Source organism: Phyllostomus discolor, chromosome 5, assembly GCF_004126475.2.
Source record: "Phyllostomus discolor isolate MPI-MPIP mPhyDis1 chromosome 5, mPhyDis1.pri.v3, whole genome shotgun sequence".
In the NCBI taxonomy this organism is placed as follows: domain Eukaryota; kingdom Metazoa; phylum Chordata; class Mammalia; order Chiroptera; family Phyllostomidae; genus Phyllostomus; species Phyllostomus discolor.
Window position 1 is genome coordinate 42,773,934 of NC_040907.2, and position 16,657 is coordinate 42,790,590.

Here is a 16,657-nt window from a genome sequence, read left to right on the forward strand (position 1 = left end):
AAGAGATGAGAAAGAAAATGGCACACTTGGGGAATTTCTAGGCTGTAGTGGGCTTGTTGCAGTGAAAAATGATGGGGCAATGGATGGAGAAATGATAACATGTGTGATTAGGCCAGACAAATAGACAAAAGCCAGATCAGAACAGTCTCATATGTCACAGGGAATGTCTAAAGGATTTAAATAGGGGAAATGATACAATTGGGTTTGTGTTTTAGAAAGACCGTTGTGCTGGAGGTATGGAAGCTGGAGTCTCTGAGCCAGATGTGTGGGGGTGGAGGGTGGAGGACAATATTTGAGGCAAGGACACCAGCTTAATCACTGTTGCAGTAATCCAAACAAGAGGCAATAAAGGACTAGACTAATACAGTGGCAATGGGGAGACACGGAACAGCTTGTATTTGAAAAATAGAGGTGACAGTACATACAGCCTCTGGTGGGGGAGGAGAGAGATGAAAATGATAGGGGACTCAAGACTTGGAAAATTTTAGCTTAAGGTATAAAGTTATAAGCCTAGCAAGTAATGTATAGGTTAAAGCTTTTGTTTCAGAAACTACAGATAAGGCCCATCCTGGCTCCCGGGAAAACAGCTGACCTCCTGGGGCACTGGCTAGAGATTACTGTCTGGGGACAAGTTGGAGGCATCCGGGCCTTTGTGTTCCAGGCAGAGCAGATGACCACCCTCCCCTGGGAACAGCTAACTGCCCAGGACAGAAATGTCGCAGCTTCTGAACCTCAAAGCCCTCACCGCTCCTTGTTTATTCACCCCTTATAAAAGGTCTGGCCTAAAAACAGAAGGCAAGATGGTCTGTTAAGGCATGAACCCACCATCTTCTCAGATCGTTGGCCATCTGAATACGGCACCCATAAAGATTCAATCACTGTCATTGCTTATTGGGTTTGGTAGAGACAGGCAGCCTGAACAACAGTGTCTTTTCTGGTTACAAAAATGTCAAGAATGGTATCCTGAGGGATGGGTAAATAGGGTACCATTCATGGAGACAGGAACCCCAAAACAAGAGTAGCTTTGGGAGGAAAGACGGCAAGTTCTATTTTAGACTGGTTGATTAGACATTCAGGTCAAATGTCCAACATAGAACTCAAGAGCAAGACCCAAGTTTGGGATAAAAATTTGGGACTCAACCACATAAACATTGTTATCATACACATGGAAATGGATGGGCCGCCCTCAGGAGATGTGGTGAGTGAGGGCAATGCAGAGGAGAGCATCCAGGAGGAAAGAGGAAGAAGAACCTGTCAAAGATCCAGAGCTAGTAAGGGCTTCCTTCACCTGAGCCCAACACTTTGGGCTCCAGATCATTCCACTGTCCCCCAAAAAGAGTAGAATTAAACCATCTGTTGCTTCATATTTCCTGAGGACATTTATGTTCTAGGACATTTATATACATTATACCACTTAGGACTCATAGAAAAACTCTGATAGATGAGATGATCCCCATTTATAGATGAAGAAACTGAGTCACAGAGATTCAGAGGCTAATAACTGACCTAACCAGAATTGAAACCCAGATTTGTCTGACTCCAAGGTCTATCCTCATATTACTTAATTTATACTTTCAAGATAAGAAGACGTTTCCTCTCTGTTTTGCAGAGACAAATAACTTGTTACATTTGAATCTGAGAAGTGCAAACGTAGAGGTGAATGCTTAGAGTCCCCATTCATAAATGGAATTCTCTGTGCTCTTTCTTGTATTGTGTAGTGAGTTGGGAGTTGGCTGGAATGTGTATAAATGGTTTTTTTCTAGTAAGATGATAGCACAGTCCATTTGGAAGGAGAGATGAGCCACCACGGAAATACTCGGTCCCACACATGCTTGCGGCTAGCCTCTAAAATTCCCAACCTGGCTGGAAGGCACTCAAAAAAAACCTCCTGTTCCCTCCCAGGACCACTGGCGCCTGCCTCCTACCCCAGCCAGAGGCTTAGGCCACCCTCCGGATGATGGGGAGGGGGAGGGCAGAAGTTGATGGGGCTGGAGTTTCTCTGCTCTGAGCCCACTCATCTCTCCCAAAGTGGTGTGAGCAGGCGCCTGGGCTTTATCACTTCAGGGAAAGCCAGCTGACAGTAACAGAGCCTTAGGTGAAACACAGCCAGTGGTATCCCACAATGGAGCCAGCTTGGACACAGACATGAAAAGAGGCAGGAGCACATGGAGAAAGGCTTCTAATCCCTGCTCCACCACTTCTGAGCCTGGTGATCCTGGGCAGTTTGCTGACCCTCCGCACGCCTGTGCCTGCCTGTCTCTTCAGCTGGAAATGGGCTGCAGAGGTTTGACTCCACACACCGTCAGGGTAATTGGAAGCCTGAAAGCAAGTATATACTCACAAGACACTCGATGCCCTACTTATTCCCCAGCCCAATCCTGTATCCCAGCTCCTTCTAAGTGTAAACTTCAGGAGGGCAGGGATTAAGCCTCTGACATGGCTCAGAGGCCCATCTTTCTATATCTTTTCATGTTTAAACAGTAGTTTGAATTCAGTAAATATTGGATTGGCAAAAAAGCTTGTTCAGTTTTTCCATAAGCTAGCTCTAGTATTTCTTAGTTGTCTTTCACTTCATTCAGAATAACTTTGTTAGATTGTATTGTGTTAACTGTCATATCAGTGTGCACTTTAAAAAAATCAAAATTGGTGAATTTTCATGTAGCCATTTTAATATTGAAGATGGAAGAAAATACACAACATTTTCTGCATAGTATATTTTATTATTTCAAGTCAGGTAAAAACACAACTGAAGCACAAAAACAAAAAAAGATTTGTGCAGTGTATGGAGAAGGTGCTGTGACTGATCGAATGGTTTGTGAAGTTGTGTGCTGGAGCCTTCTCTCTGGATGATGCTCCTCCACACACAGTTGGGTAGACCAGTTGAGGTTGATAGCAATCAAACTGAGACATTAATTGAGAACAATCAACATTCTACCATGCAGGAGATAGCCAACGCACTCAAAATATCCAAATACATAAAATTATTGGTGAAAATGGAAAATGTGTCTTTTATAGAAAAAACTAAACGGTCTTTTTGGCCAACCCAGTATTTACTCAGCTAATGAGAGAGATTATAGCTAGTCGCCACTAAATACATCCAATGAAGGTCATAGTTGAGTAACCCTGCAGTAATCTTGGCCACAGGCCAGAGGGGTAATAGAACAAAGTGAGCACCCAGAGAAGCTCCAAGAGACGACCCAATGCAACCCCATGAGCCCCAGGCCACGTGAGGGCAGAGTCTGTGTGGAAATAGCTTGTTGGAGAGTTCTGGTTGACCAGCTGGGGTAGAGTGACTCAACGTCATGGAATCTTAGAGGATTTCAGAGACAAATGAGATATGAAACATCTCTAGTCCAATTTTATTTATTTTTACAAATGAGGAGGAGAAGGTCTAAAGAGGGAAATATGTTGGGAGTTCACAGCTTGTATCCTAAAATTCCTCTCTACTATTTACTAGTTATTTGATTGCCTTCAGCTTAGATTTCCTCATTTGTGGAATAAGTATAATAATAGGACCTATCTCACTGGGTTGTCATGAGTAGTAAATGTGACAGTGTCTCTAAAGAGCCTAGAAGCTTCTTTGGCACAATAAGAAGCCTGCAGTAACATTAGCAATTACTATTTTATTATTTTTCATTATTATCCTTATTTCTATGTTATTATTGACTGACGTAGAGAGTGGTTTCACTGAGGCTTTTTTCAGCCACAGCTTTTCAGAAATTGATTTTTTGACAAGCAGTAGGATATGTTGATGCAAAAATATATCCATCCTTCAAACCATATTATTTTTTTTATTTAGAGTAAATTGCAGAACTTTAAGCTAAGCCCTCATAAAAATCAAAATGCTTCTTCAGCCTCATGACAGAGCCTCGCCCACAAGGCCCTTCCTGCCTGGGATGCTCCTCCTCCTCTGCCTCAGGAAACACTTACCCCTCCTTCGAGCCTAGCTCTGGTGTTGGCTGCTGCTGTAACGTGCTCCTCCTCCCAGGCAGTTTGAGCACCTACCATAGTCCTCTTCTACCTTACCTAACACTTAGCATACTTCGTCATAATTTTTATGTCTGCCTGGGCAGTCTAGGTGCTCCTTGAAGAAAGGGGCCATGTCACACTACTACTACTACTACTACTATTATTATTATTATTATTGTTATTATTATTAGTATTTTGCCTTATTATTTTTACAGCCTTGTTGCTGATCTCAGTGCCTGGCATATAGTGTGCAGCCAAATATTTTGTTTCATTGTGGTTTTCATTAGCTTTCTTTATATTACACATAATGAGAGAATATATCAAATGTCTGCATACAGTTTAAACAATGCTAAATTGAATACCGGTGTACCAACACCCGTGAAAAAGAATATTGTGAAAGAAAACATCGCCACTACCTTTTATGTGCAAATTTTAACTGTAAATGTAAACTATCTTTTTGTTGTATTTTGCTTAATGGTCTGACTCTTTGAAGCCATTTTGAGTCTTGATTTGATCATGTCCAAAATAAATAATCCTCCAAGTTTATATCACCTGCAAATATGATAAGCTTTGCTTCTATATCCTCTTCTACTCCATTATTAAGAATGTTGACTCAGAAGACCAAGGATTAATCAAGACACCTTCTTACATGGTTTCAGTTATGTTGGATGTGGTCATTCAACCCAGTCACCTGACTGTGCTGTCATACAAGCCTCCTTTTGAGGAGAAATAAGGTTTACTTGGTATTTAACACAAATGATATGCTATTTATGTGTGACAGATTATTTAATCTTTCCAACATTCATATCATTCCTCCCATGTTGGAACTGAGGAAACTGAGGCCCAGATGATTGCCTCTGTAAGCTCCCCTAGCGAGAATGGCAGTTGTGAATGGAGTCAAGATAGGGCTCTGACTCATCCTTCACACCTGTATCAGGAAAACTTGTCAAAGCCTTTTGGAAATGAAGTTTCCCTAACCTGCTTGTGTTCAAGGCCAGGTGTGTTCAGTTTGAGTGTGTTTCTAAAAGTTCTTGCTTTCTGCCCTTGAAAGGCAAGTGAAGGGTTCAAATAGTAGCCTAAAAACACGGCCATATTTTGGCAGAGCCGCAAATAGAACCCAAAGAGTGCGATGCCTCTCTGCTTTGTGTTGTCATAACCTTGGACATGTTTTGTAACACTCTGCTTCAGAAGTCTGTACTTCTGTACAATAGGAATAGTGATGGAATCTTTCCTTAGGATTTTTATGAGGAGTAAGTGATTTAATTCCTGTAATGTGCTTATAATAAGGCCTTTAGTAAGTACCCAGTCAATCTTAGCTACTGTCGTTGCCAGCAGCACCATTATTACTGGGAAGTCAGCATCCTATAAGGACACCTGTCATCAGCAGAGGAAAATGAACTCTCTCCTTTTGGCTAAGAGAGCAGCCTCCAGGCCAAGTTAGTCTTCAGCATGGAAATGGCTTTCACAAAAATATTTTTAAATATTTAGGTTTATTGCAAAGGATTAAAGCACACATAAATATACAAATGTGCTTTCTCTTTCTCTCTCCCTCAAAACAATTACTTGGTTTCTCCAAGAGCATGGAGTTTAGGAGTGTTTGGAAGTGCTCTGGGAAACACTGCTGTGTCTTCGTCTCCTTGCTTTACTCAGCATGCCTGATGAGAAGCATGTGCCATTCCAAATGTCTGAGCACAGACAGGAGTCAGCTCAAAACCTTCTCCCCAGACAGAGCCAGGCAGAGCCTCCACCTGACGTTTCTGAGCAGCAGAACCACAGTGTCTGACAAAGTTCTGCTGCAGCTGACCAGGAACGTGCTGAAACTGTGAGATTGGGTGGGGGAGCAATGCATGACCTTTCTGAGCAATTTATCTATACAATTAGAAAAACATATATGTTCAAGGCCAACGTCTGTCTGGGTTCAAATCCCACCTCAGCCAGTTCCTCATTGTGTGACTGTGGACAGCTTTTTCAGCCTCTCTGAGACTAACCTATCAAACGGGACTACATGTTCTGGAAGGGAAGGGGTACAGGGCATAAAAAGAGACAAATTTATTTTGGTGGGTGTCCATCTACCTGTCCTTTCAGACCCTGGGTCCTAAGTGGATATGAATATAGACTGTCTTATTCACCCCAAAGCAGCCTAGGAAGTAGTTTTTAGTGTTGGCATATGAAAAAATTTTCACTGGTGAAGGTAAAGTGATAAAGCTGAAGCCCATTAAGTGTTCCTTCTGGCTGGAACACTTCATATCACACACACTGATACACAAATGCACACACACAGCCTCACACCTATCTGAATAATTTCTATATATATTTTGCATCATCTTATAAAAGCCTTCCCTGACCCCTAGATTATGTACCTCACTTACATGCTCTTAGAGTGACCTTTGATTTTCCTTCATTTCCTTATCTCGGTTTGTAATCCCATGTCTGTGTGATGATTTTACCAATACCTGTCTCCGGGTGACCAACCAGTGTCCCAGTTTGCCTAGGACTGAAGGGTTTTCCAGGGCACAGCACTTTCCCTGCTAAACCTCGGGGAATGCTGGCCAAACCTGAATGGTTTCCCAGTAGCCTGCCTCTGTCAGGCATGCAGGCTCCAGGAGGGCCTGGGACTTGCTCTTTGGTTTACCATTCATGCCCAGCACCTGGCACAGGTGCAGATCACTACAGGAGTTCGGGAAACGTCCTCTGAACCAGTAAGAAAAAGAGACTATGTCAGTGTAAGCTCAACTGTCTTTTCTTGTAGAAGCTGTTTTTTTTCCCCCTGAGTTTATTTTGTCTGTTTGAGATATAACATGTCTCTTTTTTATATTTTTTTTATATGACAGCATTTAAGGTTGACAGTGTGGCTGAGTTTCCTTGTCTTCCCTTACCTCCTTGCTGTTTGGGAGTTGGAAATCCTTCGTATTCAAGGGCTCATAGTTTAGTGAAAAGGGAACTGGAATAATTGGGGTCAAGACATTTAAAGAAGGTTTGTCCCTATGCTAAAATGGTGGACTATAAACTTTATGAGGGCAGAAATTATGCATATTTAGTTCATTTCTGTATCTCCAGGACCTGGCATGGGACCAAACGTGTAAGAAGGGCTGAATAAATATTTCTAGAATAAATGAGTGGCTGGTTCTCTGTTCTCTGCCCAGCCTCAAGACATGCAGGAGTGGACCTGGTGTGCCTAATTCCCTCGATCTCCCACCCTCAAATGATACCTTTCCACAAACATAAACATGACTTCAGCGTCCATCCCTGTTGGATGGATGAGAAGCATGTGCCCATCCAGAGGAGTGAACACATGGTTCAGCCTTGCCTGTCCTGGCTTTTCTCTTCATATATTTTCCTAACACCTGAATGGTTCCATGGGTGGCTACAAAAAGTGGCGGCGCCTTGACTATTCAGTGCACCTCACCTGTGCACCTCACCTGCCTAGCGTTGTTCCAGCTCTTTTCTTTCTTTCTTTTTTTAAAAAATATTTTATTTATTTATTTTAGAGAGAGGGGAAGGGAGGGAGAGAGAGAGGGGAAGTGGGGAGAAAGAGAGGGAGAGAAACATCAGTGTGTGGTTGCCTCTCACGCACCCCTTACTGGGGACCTGGTCTGCAACCCAAGCAAGCGCCCTGACTGGCAATCGAACCTTTGAACTTTGGATTAGCAGGCTGTCATTCAATCCACAGAGTTTCACCAGCCAGGGGTCCAACTCTTTTCTTGACTTGAAATGTCTGTTCTATTTATCATGTGAAATCCTGTAAGTCTAAGCTTATGTCCCATTCTGTAAGAAATCACCTTGGATCATTTCCCTCCTCATTCCCCGTGTCCCCTCATGGTATATGTTTGTCTCTACCATCCCATGGGCCACACTGTATTCTATTTGTCTGTTTACTCGTGGAACTCCTTCAAGATGGACAGCTTCTTGTAGACAAGAAAGAACTCTGATTCATTTCTGTGTCTCCAGCACCCAGGAGAGGGAGATGGCATCCTGTAGGGTGACTAATAAATGTAGGTAGAAGGAAGGGAATGTATCAGTTATCTATTAATTACCACAAAAATGCTAAGTAACAAACTAACACAACATCTTAGTGACATACAATAAGACGTGTTTTTGTTCACAAACCTATCAGATGCCTGGGCGATTCTGGTGATCTGGACTTGTTAGCCACTGGTCCGCTAGGAGGATTTGCCAATCTTGTTTTTGCTCTCTCGTCATGTACGTGAGCATCACCTGCAATGGCTAGGCTGACTCAGCTGTGTTGCATGATTTCCACCCAGCAGGCTCACCTGGCCATGCTCTCATGGCAAAGGTAGAGGAGCAAGTGGGGGAGTAGGGAAGCACACAGGCCTCGAGGATTAGGCCTGGAAAACTGGCACAGGGTCCCCTCTACTTCATCCTGTTGGCCAAAATAAATTACCAGGCTGGCCCAGATTCAAGATCCATGAGAGGAGCTGCACGGTCACATTGCAAAGGGGGCAGATTCATGGATGGGTAGAAAATGGGGACCATTTTTGCAATCTGTCTGCCATGGAGAGGGAGCCAGTGAAGAAATGTCTCATTAGTTTCTTTCCAAAATGATCTCTTTTGCTATCCTGGCATCTAAGTGAATTTATCAGAGAGATTTTCGGAGATGAAGCCATGCCCTTCCTTTGGAGGTAGTGACTTCCCCACTATAAAGGTATTTAATAAGAAGCTAGATTCCATAGTCATAGAAACACCAAATGGGAAAGGGAGAAGGGTCCTTCTAGTCCTGAAGGTCAATATTTTCACGTATCTTGTCCTTTTCTTTCCAGATTAGCAAAGACCCGATTTTTGTACCAGGTGTCTGGGGCCCTTATTTCTCAGCCATGGTTCCTGGGTTCTGGCTAAATGAAGGTGGACAGAGTGTTACTGGGAAATTGGTAAGCTGACACTTTTTCATTATGGTCTTTAATGTTTTTATACCCGTGACTAGCTCATTTTGTCACAGTACCTGTATACTGAGTATCTGGAAGTTTTGCTGAACCCTAAATGAGAAGAGTTAACTTTCTCTCAGTGTACAGTCTGACACAGGGAGCATACACAGCACGTGCTTGCTGAAGGAATCCACGTTGGTCTAGGCGATGATGACTAGCCCGGCTTCCCATCTCCTTCACACAACAGTCTGTTTTCTCATGGCAGCGAGAGTGATACTGTACTTTGTAAAAAGGACCATGCTACTCTCTAGCCCACATCCTTCAGCGGCTCCCCACTGCCCTTGGGGCATAATTCACATAGTTTCCTTTGTGCATCATTTTCTTTGCAGTGTATCCCCTCCAGGTCCACACAGGTACTTGTCTCCAAGGCTAGATCACCTTACTTAGAGCTTCCCCAGGTCTTCCATTATTCCACCCCTTTGTACCTTTGTATGGGCTGGTCTCCCTGCTCAGAGTTCTTTACCACCTCAATAATTTTGCTTGTCCTTTAAGACACACCTCTACTTCTTATTGTATTCTGTTATTCTTATTGGTTTACCATTCTGTCTTTTCCAGAAATATGTGAGCTCCTTAAAGGCAGGGATGCTTCTCTTTGTATACAGCTCAGTTCTTAGAAGGTTCTTGCTAAAAATTTGCCAAATGCCTGCAGTTGTCTAACAGGGAAGACAGAAGGTCCATAAAAGTGAGCTGAGCACTGAGCCAGAGGTACAAGGCACAGAGTTGGCACAAAGGAAGGTTAAGAAACTCTTTGCAGGGAAGCAGGCATTTGTGCTGAGCCTTATAAGATAAATAAGAACAAATGAGACAAAGAAGGGTAGGAATACTCTTCTAGGCAAAAGAACTGGCATAGGAACAAGAACATGGGAGGGAAAATAACAAGGCATATTTGAAGGTAATTGCAAAAAGTCCAAAATTTCAGTGGTGGCATTAACTTGTCTGAGAGTGAGTGACTTATAATGAGAGAGAGTTGGACAGGGACCATGTGATAAGAATCTCCTGTAAAGCTTGCTAAGGAATTGAACTTTATCTAGTAGATATAAACCAAGGGGAAGCAGTGAAAGGTTTGGACAAGGGACAGGAGTGTTCAAATCTCAGTGTTAGAACTCTGGCTGGCAGCACTGAGGAAGAAGGCCCGAGCGCGTGTGGCTGGAGCTAGGGAGCCCAGAGTTAGTAGGTTAGGCCACAGACAAAAAGCCATGAGGGCTTGAATGGGGACACTGGCAATGATGACTGAGAATTTGGGTCAGGAGATCATCTGGCTCCAGAGGGATTACATGTGGAAGACAAGAGAAAATGAGATTTAGACTCAATCACCCAACCTCACTGTTGCTATGTTATATTGAAATCATCTGTTTATGGTCTGATTTTCCCACCAGCTCTTTTAAATGTTCAGTCAAATTAAAAATGATCTGATCCAAAGCTGGATGGGGATGCAAATAACCATTAGTTTCCATTTTTTAGTGTATTGTTATTTCATACTTAGCTGCCTCAAATTCTCTTTCAAAGTCAATGGAAGCATATGTGGATGGCTGGCTTCAAAGAGCATGTTCTCTGCCCTCGTTCTTGTGAAAGGATACAGAGATGAATTAAATGAGTTCACTCCCCATCAGTCCCTGGTTTTCAGGGGCTCATTGTCTGGTAAGGAAACTCTGTGAGTATAAAATAAATAACATCTGATTGGTCATAATAACCAGTGCTAGGAATATCGAGAAGCAAGGCATCACTATATACCTAAGCCACATTGAGACTGGGGCTTTATATTTTCCTGTTTAAACTAGTACCATGTATTTATACAACTTCCGATTTAAACATCCATTCCATTTCTGTGACACATTGAAAACCTATTGCTGAAATATGGCCCTTTTCAATCCACATCATGGTGTAAGCACCCTTAGCAGACTCAGACCCAGAACTCATAGATGATACAACCTGGAGGGGTTTTTTTTTTTAACCAAGGATAATGATCCAGTAAAACAAGTCTTTGTGCTGGATGCATTGTCCATGAAGCTGCCCATCAACAGGTTTTTGTGGACTTAGTATGCAAATTGAACAAATATTTGCGTCAGTCTAGGAATGCTTTTCTCAGTGTTTGGCTCAAAGTTTGCTCTGTTGCTGTTTATAAGTCATCTTTGCCCAAAAGTTATGGTGTTGTAGGGAAGAGTTGGTTACTCTTTTTACCATTAAAAAAATGAACAACCCACCCTCCATAATAGTACAACATGATTTTTCACAGGAGTCATTGCCATTGTTGGCCTTTATCTAGTTAGTTGACTGTACACCATCAACCTCTCAAGCTGCGTTTGGAATTCCGCTTTGGGCAGTTCTACGTACATAGTTTCCTGGAACATGTGGATAAGGCATGATTGACTCATAGCTTCCAGATAGTGAAATCTTAGGAAATCTACAAGCTAGGATAATGGGGCAAAATCTGAACCAAGCACTAAACAGACTGTTCACTAAAGCATCAGACCAGAGAGGCCAAGCAAAGAGGCAGAAACCGCCTGTCAATCAAAGAGATAAAACATGAATAACAGTAATGATGGTGGTAATAATAACAACAGCAATGCACCTTATTGAGTATGTTATTCATCTACAGGAAGGATTTTCATATGTGATCTTGTTAATCCTTGAATGATATTCATAATAATCACAATATCTAATATTTATTTTGAAGGCTTATTTCCCAGACTTCGTTCCAAGAGTTATTATGTGCTATCTCATTTAATGCTCTCAAAACCTCTGAGGTAGGAACAGTTATTGTCCATATTTCACATAGGAGTTGCTAAAACTCAGAGTAGTGAGCACAGCCTGGAGAGATTACAGGTGCTCTAGCAACGGCCTTTCCATGGTTCCCTCGCAGTTCACCTTTCCTTATTCTCATTTATTGTTTTGTGAACTCTGATCCCCTGTTTTACAGCACACTGTCGTTATACAGGACACTCTAAGGGGAAGTGACCTCTTTCATGTTTTGTTTTATGTGCACATCATCTCTCACATGCCATGTCTGAAAGTGTCTGTTTCATTATTACATTGTCCACAGTATATTTTAAACATGCAGTCATAAATACCCCATCTGAAGCAGAAGACAGGGGAAAGGAGAGGGAAAGAGAAGCAAAGGAAGGAAAAGAAGAAAGTTTAGAAAAATATGATCTGAACTCTACATTTGAAAAATAGATATTTTGTCTCATTTTTACAATTAAATACAGATCTTCCATCACAAAGCAAGTTCTGCATTCCAAGCATGTGGCTAGATTGGTACTTTAAAAAAAGTCCATCTGGTTAGTTTCAGGATGAAGAAAAAATAGGATAGGATCTTTTCTGGCTCTGGATCCCTTGCTGTTTCATCTGACTGAGATGTGGACTCATTTTTCATTTGTTTCCAGCTTTTGCCTGTAATATTTATTTCCTCTTAGAAAAGCACATACCCATACCCTGTGGATGATTGATGTCAGTTGCATCAGTCAAGCACCCATAGAGGATTGGAGGATTGTCTTGTGCCTCTCAATACTCACTCCAGAGCAGTTGTGCAAAACACATTCCGTTTAGCCCAGACTTTTTCCACAGAACAGCAGCCTGTGCAGTCACTGCATCCAGATGCTGAAGTGTATTTCCAACTGGACCTTGGCCTTCCCTCTCTCCAAGCACCCTGTTCTGGCTTATGTGAAGTCACTTTTATTGTGGCAGGTGTTGTGGAAAGCAGGCTAAGACAAGTTTCTAAGGCAGCCCTGTGGTGGCATTGCTTTTCTGGGATAATCACTTGGGGTGAGGGGTTACCTTGAATTGTTTGAACCCAGAATTTAAATTCATGAACTTGAGCCACAGGGTCACAATGTAGCAAAGTGCTTTGTGCTCTGGGGATTTTAGGGTTTGTGCATTGTGAGTGCTTATCTGCCTTCTCCCTTGTTGCCTATGCCCATCAGCCTGGGGCTAGCCTCAGAAAGACAGTCAGCCTCTGTGTGAAGAGCTTGCAGTATACATAGTACTGTACAGGTTATGAAGAGAGTGACTTCCTTCCTCCCACCCCCCTCCCTCCCTCCCTCCCTCCCTTCCATCCCTCTTGATGATTCTGGGCCAGGCAAGAGTATTATCATGTGGTTCCTGTCTTCTAGTAGCCTGTTATCTTATAGGAAAGTTGGATATAGAATGGGTAATTATAATTTATCATGGCACATAATTGTAGATGGCACTGCCCCTGCAGCCTACCAGGACTATCTGTTAAGTGCCAAGAGCCTTAAGGCCCCATTGAGATACAGTATTTCATCTGATCTTCACGGCATGGCTTTGTGGTCGTTGTTATAATGTCAATTTCACTAGTGAATAAATGGAGCAGAATAAACAGAACAGTAAGCTAACTTGAGTAAGGTCTTTTAGTTTTAAGTGGGAAAACCTAGATTCAAACCCAAATCATCTCCCAGAAGTTCCAGATCTTTCCAGAACTGAATCTGACTTTTGTGTTTCTGCATTTCTAAGTGTTTCTTATTGTTCTCTTGTAGATTCCCTTGAGAATCAATTATTGTTCATTAGTGTGACTTTCTTTTCAGGTATTTCGAAGCAAATGCACTTGGCAGGCTTTGTAAAGCTGTGAGGGGAACGTGTATGTGTCGGTATTGACAGGACTACGGATAGACATAGCTGTATCCCCGCATTTCACATTAGCTAATTGGAATGACTTCGTGGATACAAAGACCAGCTCTGCATAAAACAGATGCCTCCATGTTCTCCCCTCCTGCCTAGGGGTTCACTATTTTTTTGTATAACCACCTGGATTCCTGCACAGCTTATTACCTTCGTGCTTCTACTCTTTTCCCCTCTAACTCCTATGTCTTAGTCAGTTGGGGCTGCTCTAACAAGGTACCATTGACGGGGTGGCTTAAATACAACAGAAGTTTATTTCCCAGTGTTCTAAAGGATGGAAGTCTAGATCAGGGTGTCAGCATGGTCAGATTCTGGTGAGAACCCTCTTCCAGCTTGCAGAGGGCTGTCTTCTTGTACTGGCTGAAGGGAGAACTCTGGACTCTTCAGACCCTTCTGAGGGCACTAATCCCATGCATGGACTCCATCTGCTCTCATGACCCAATCACCTCCCTGAGGCCCCGCCTCCCGATACCATCCCATCGGGGATCTCATTGTATGAATGTTGGGAGGACATGAACTTCCAGCCCACAATACCCTCTCTCAAGATTGCTGAGGCAATCTTTCTAAAACCTGTATATGACCCTTTCATTCTTAGTAGCTCTCCAATTATCTGTAAAATAAAATCCATACTTTTTAGGGTGATGTTTATTTACACGGCTTGTATTTACTGAGTTCTGCTGTGTTCAAGGTACTGTTCTGAGTGTGGGAAAGGCAGTGAATGAAACAGCCTCTTCTGTTCCCCATCTGAAAATCTGTCCCCTTGTCAAGCTTACATACTAACAAGAGGAGACAGATAATACACAAGTGATAAAGCAATACATAAATTAATTTTGCTTTATGGTTTAATTTGCTAAAATTAATAGAGGAGGAAAGCTTGGGACTCAGGTAAGCAATTTCCATTTTCAGTAAGGGTAGACCTCATTGAAGTCACACTCAGACAAACAATGAGGAAGGAAAGGACACCTGGAGGAAGAACATAACAACCAACTGGTTGGCCAAGAGAACAGCCAGTGCAAAAGTCCTGAGGGGGTCACTTGTCTGGGGTACTACAGAAATAACATGGGGGCCATGTGGATGGAGCAGAGCGAACCCAAATGAGAGTTCTAAGAAGTTCAAAGAGAGGTAATGGGGGCCACTGTATGAATTTTGGCCTTTACTCTGAGTGAAATGGAAGCCATTGGAGAATTATGAACACATGAGAGATATGATATGACTTAGGTTTCTAAGGGATATTTCTTGCTGCTGCCCACTATGTTGGGAATAATCTCTGGGGTGGGAGTCAGGGAGATGGCAGCAGCATGACCAGAAAGAGGCAGTAATCCAGCCGAGAGATGGCAATGGAGCTGGTAAAAAGTAGTCAGACTTTGGATATATTTTGAAGGCAGAGCCAACAGGATTTTCTGATGGAGAGATTGTGCAGCACACAGAAAGAGAGGTCCAGGTTTTTAAAGATAGCACTGCTGTCATTGGAGAAGATGGATTAAATGTCCAGGAGGCAGAGGGAGGAAGAAGTCAAGAATTACTCCCCATTTTCTGATGGTAGTAACTGATATACCTCCTAAGGTGAACCTCCATTATTTGTCTTCATCTTAGTAAAAAGCACCATCATTTATATTTTTATTAAAGTCAGAAAATTAGGATTAATTCTTGACTCCTCACTTCCCTTCTCTGCCCACATCCAATCCATTAGAAAGTCCTATTGATTCTAACTCCAAAATATGTATCACCAATCCATCTTTGGTCCTTCGCCTTCTCTCCCCGTCAAACCACCATTTTCTCTGTCCCTGTCTCTGTTAAGTGCATCTTTTTCATATAGTTAGGTCTTGCATTTCTCTGTAGTCTTATAATCTCTGTTCTCCTGGAGTGTTTAAACTGTCTATGTTTAATATAAAGATGAACATGGATTTAGGTCTTCTATTTTGCTATTTATTATCTGTGGTCATTCCTGTTATTTTTTTCTCTTTTTCCTTCCTTTTTTTGGATTAATTGCATATTTTTTATTTAATCTTTATTGTGTTTTTTCCATTTAGTCCCCTCATACCCTCCTCCCTGCAGCAATCATCACACTGTTGTCCCTGTCCACGAGTCCTTTTTCCTTTTTGCTCAATCTGCCTACTGCTTCACCTCCCTCTCCCCCACTAGCTGTCAGTCTGTTCTCCATCTATGAGTCTGTCCCCATTTTCCTCGTTAGTTCAGTTTGTCCATTAGAGTCCACATATGAGTGAAATCATATGGTATTTGTCTTTCTCTGACTGGCTTATTTCACTTAGCATAATGTTCTCCAGGTCCATCCATACTGTCACAAAGGGTAAAATTTTCTTTTTGTTTATGGCTGAGTAGTATTCCATTGTATAAATGCCCCATAATTGTTTTATCCACTCCTCTACTGAAGGATACTTGGGCTGCTTCCATATCTTAGCAATTGTAAATAACACTGCAATGAACAGAAGGGTGCATATGTTCGTTCAAATTAGTGTTTTGGGTTTCTTCTTCAAATATATTCCCAGAAGTGGATTGCTGGGTCAAAGGCAGATCCATTTAATTTTTTGAGGGTATCTCCATACTGCTTTCCCATTCCAGTGGCTGCAGCAGTCTGCATTCCCACCAGTAGTGCAAGGGGTTCCCCTTTCCCGCATCCTCTCCAGAAACTTGTTGTTTGTGGATTTATGGATGATAGCCATTCTGACAGGTGTGAGGTGATATCTCATTGTGGTTTTAATTTGCATTTCTCTGAGGATTAGTGACATTGAGCATCTTTTCATAAGCTTATTTACTATCTGTATGTCCTTTTTGGATTAACTGAATATTTTTCAATTTTCTGAATTTTATTTGCATTTCTCTATTTGCTTTTTAGGCATCATTTTTTTTTACATTCTTTTTAAAGGATTTCTTTAGGACTTAACAATAAACATGCTAAACTTTTCAGTGTACTTAGACCACATATTGTTAAACTTAATGTAAAATATAAGGACAACTGTAATTGAACAACAATAACAAAATAAAATACAAATTAAAAAAATTTTTAAAAAGAAACATTCAGCTCTGTAGTTCCATTTACCATCCCTCCAATTCTTTATGCTGTAGTCGTTATATGTGTTGTATTACAATATATA

At 42.0% G+C, this 16,657-nt stretch overlaps 1 protein-coding gene across 11 annotated transcripts in view; it reads left to right on the forward strand.

Moving 5' to 3' along the window:
• The window catches only part of FGGY (FGGY carbohydrate kinase domain containing), a 390,193-nt gene that overhangs the window by 255,073 nt on the left and 118,463 nt on the right, over nt 1–16,657 (forward strand). For 10 of the 11 annotated variants that reach the window (XM_028513518.2, XM_036026185.1, XM_036026179.1 and 7 more), the window contains one exon: nt 8,748–8,855. The exons of the other annotated variant lie outside the window; for it this stretch is intronic. In XM_028513518.2, the coding sequence (XP_028369319.1) occupies nt 8,748–8,855 (108 nt within the window). The remainder of the gene's footprint in view (nt 1–8,747; nt 8,856–16,657) is intronic. 11 annotated transcript variants of the gene reach the window in all.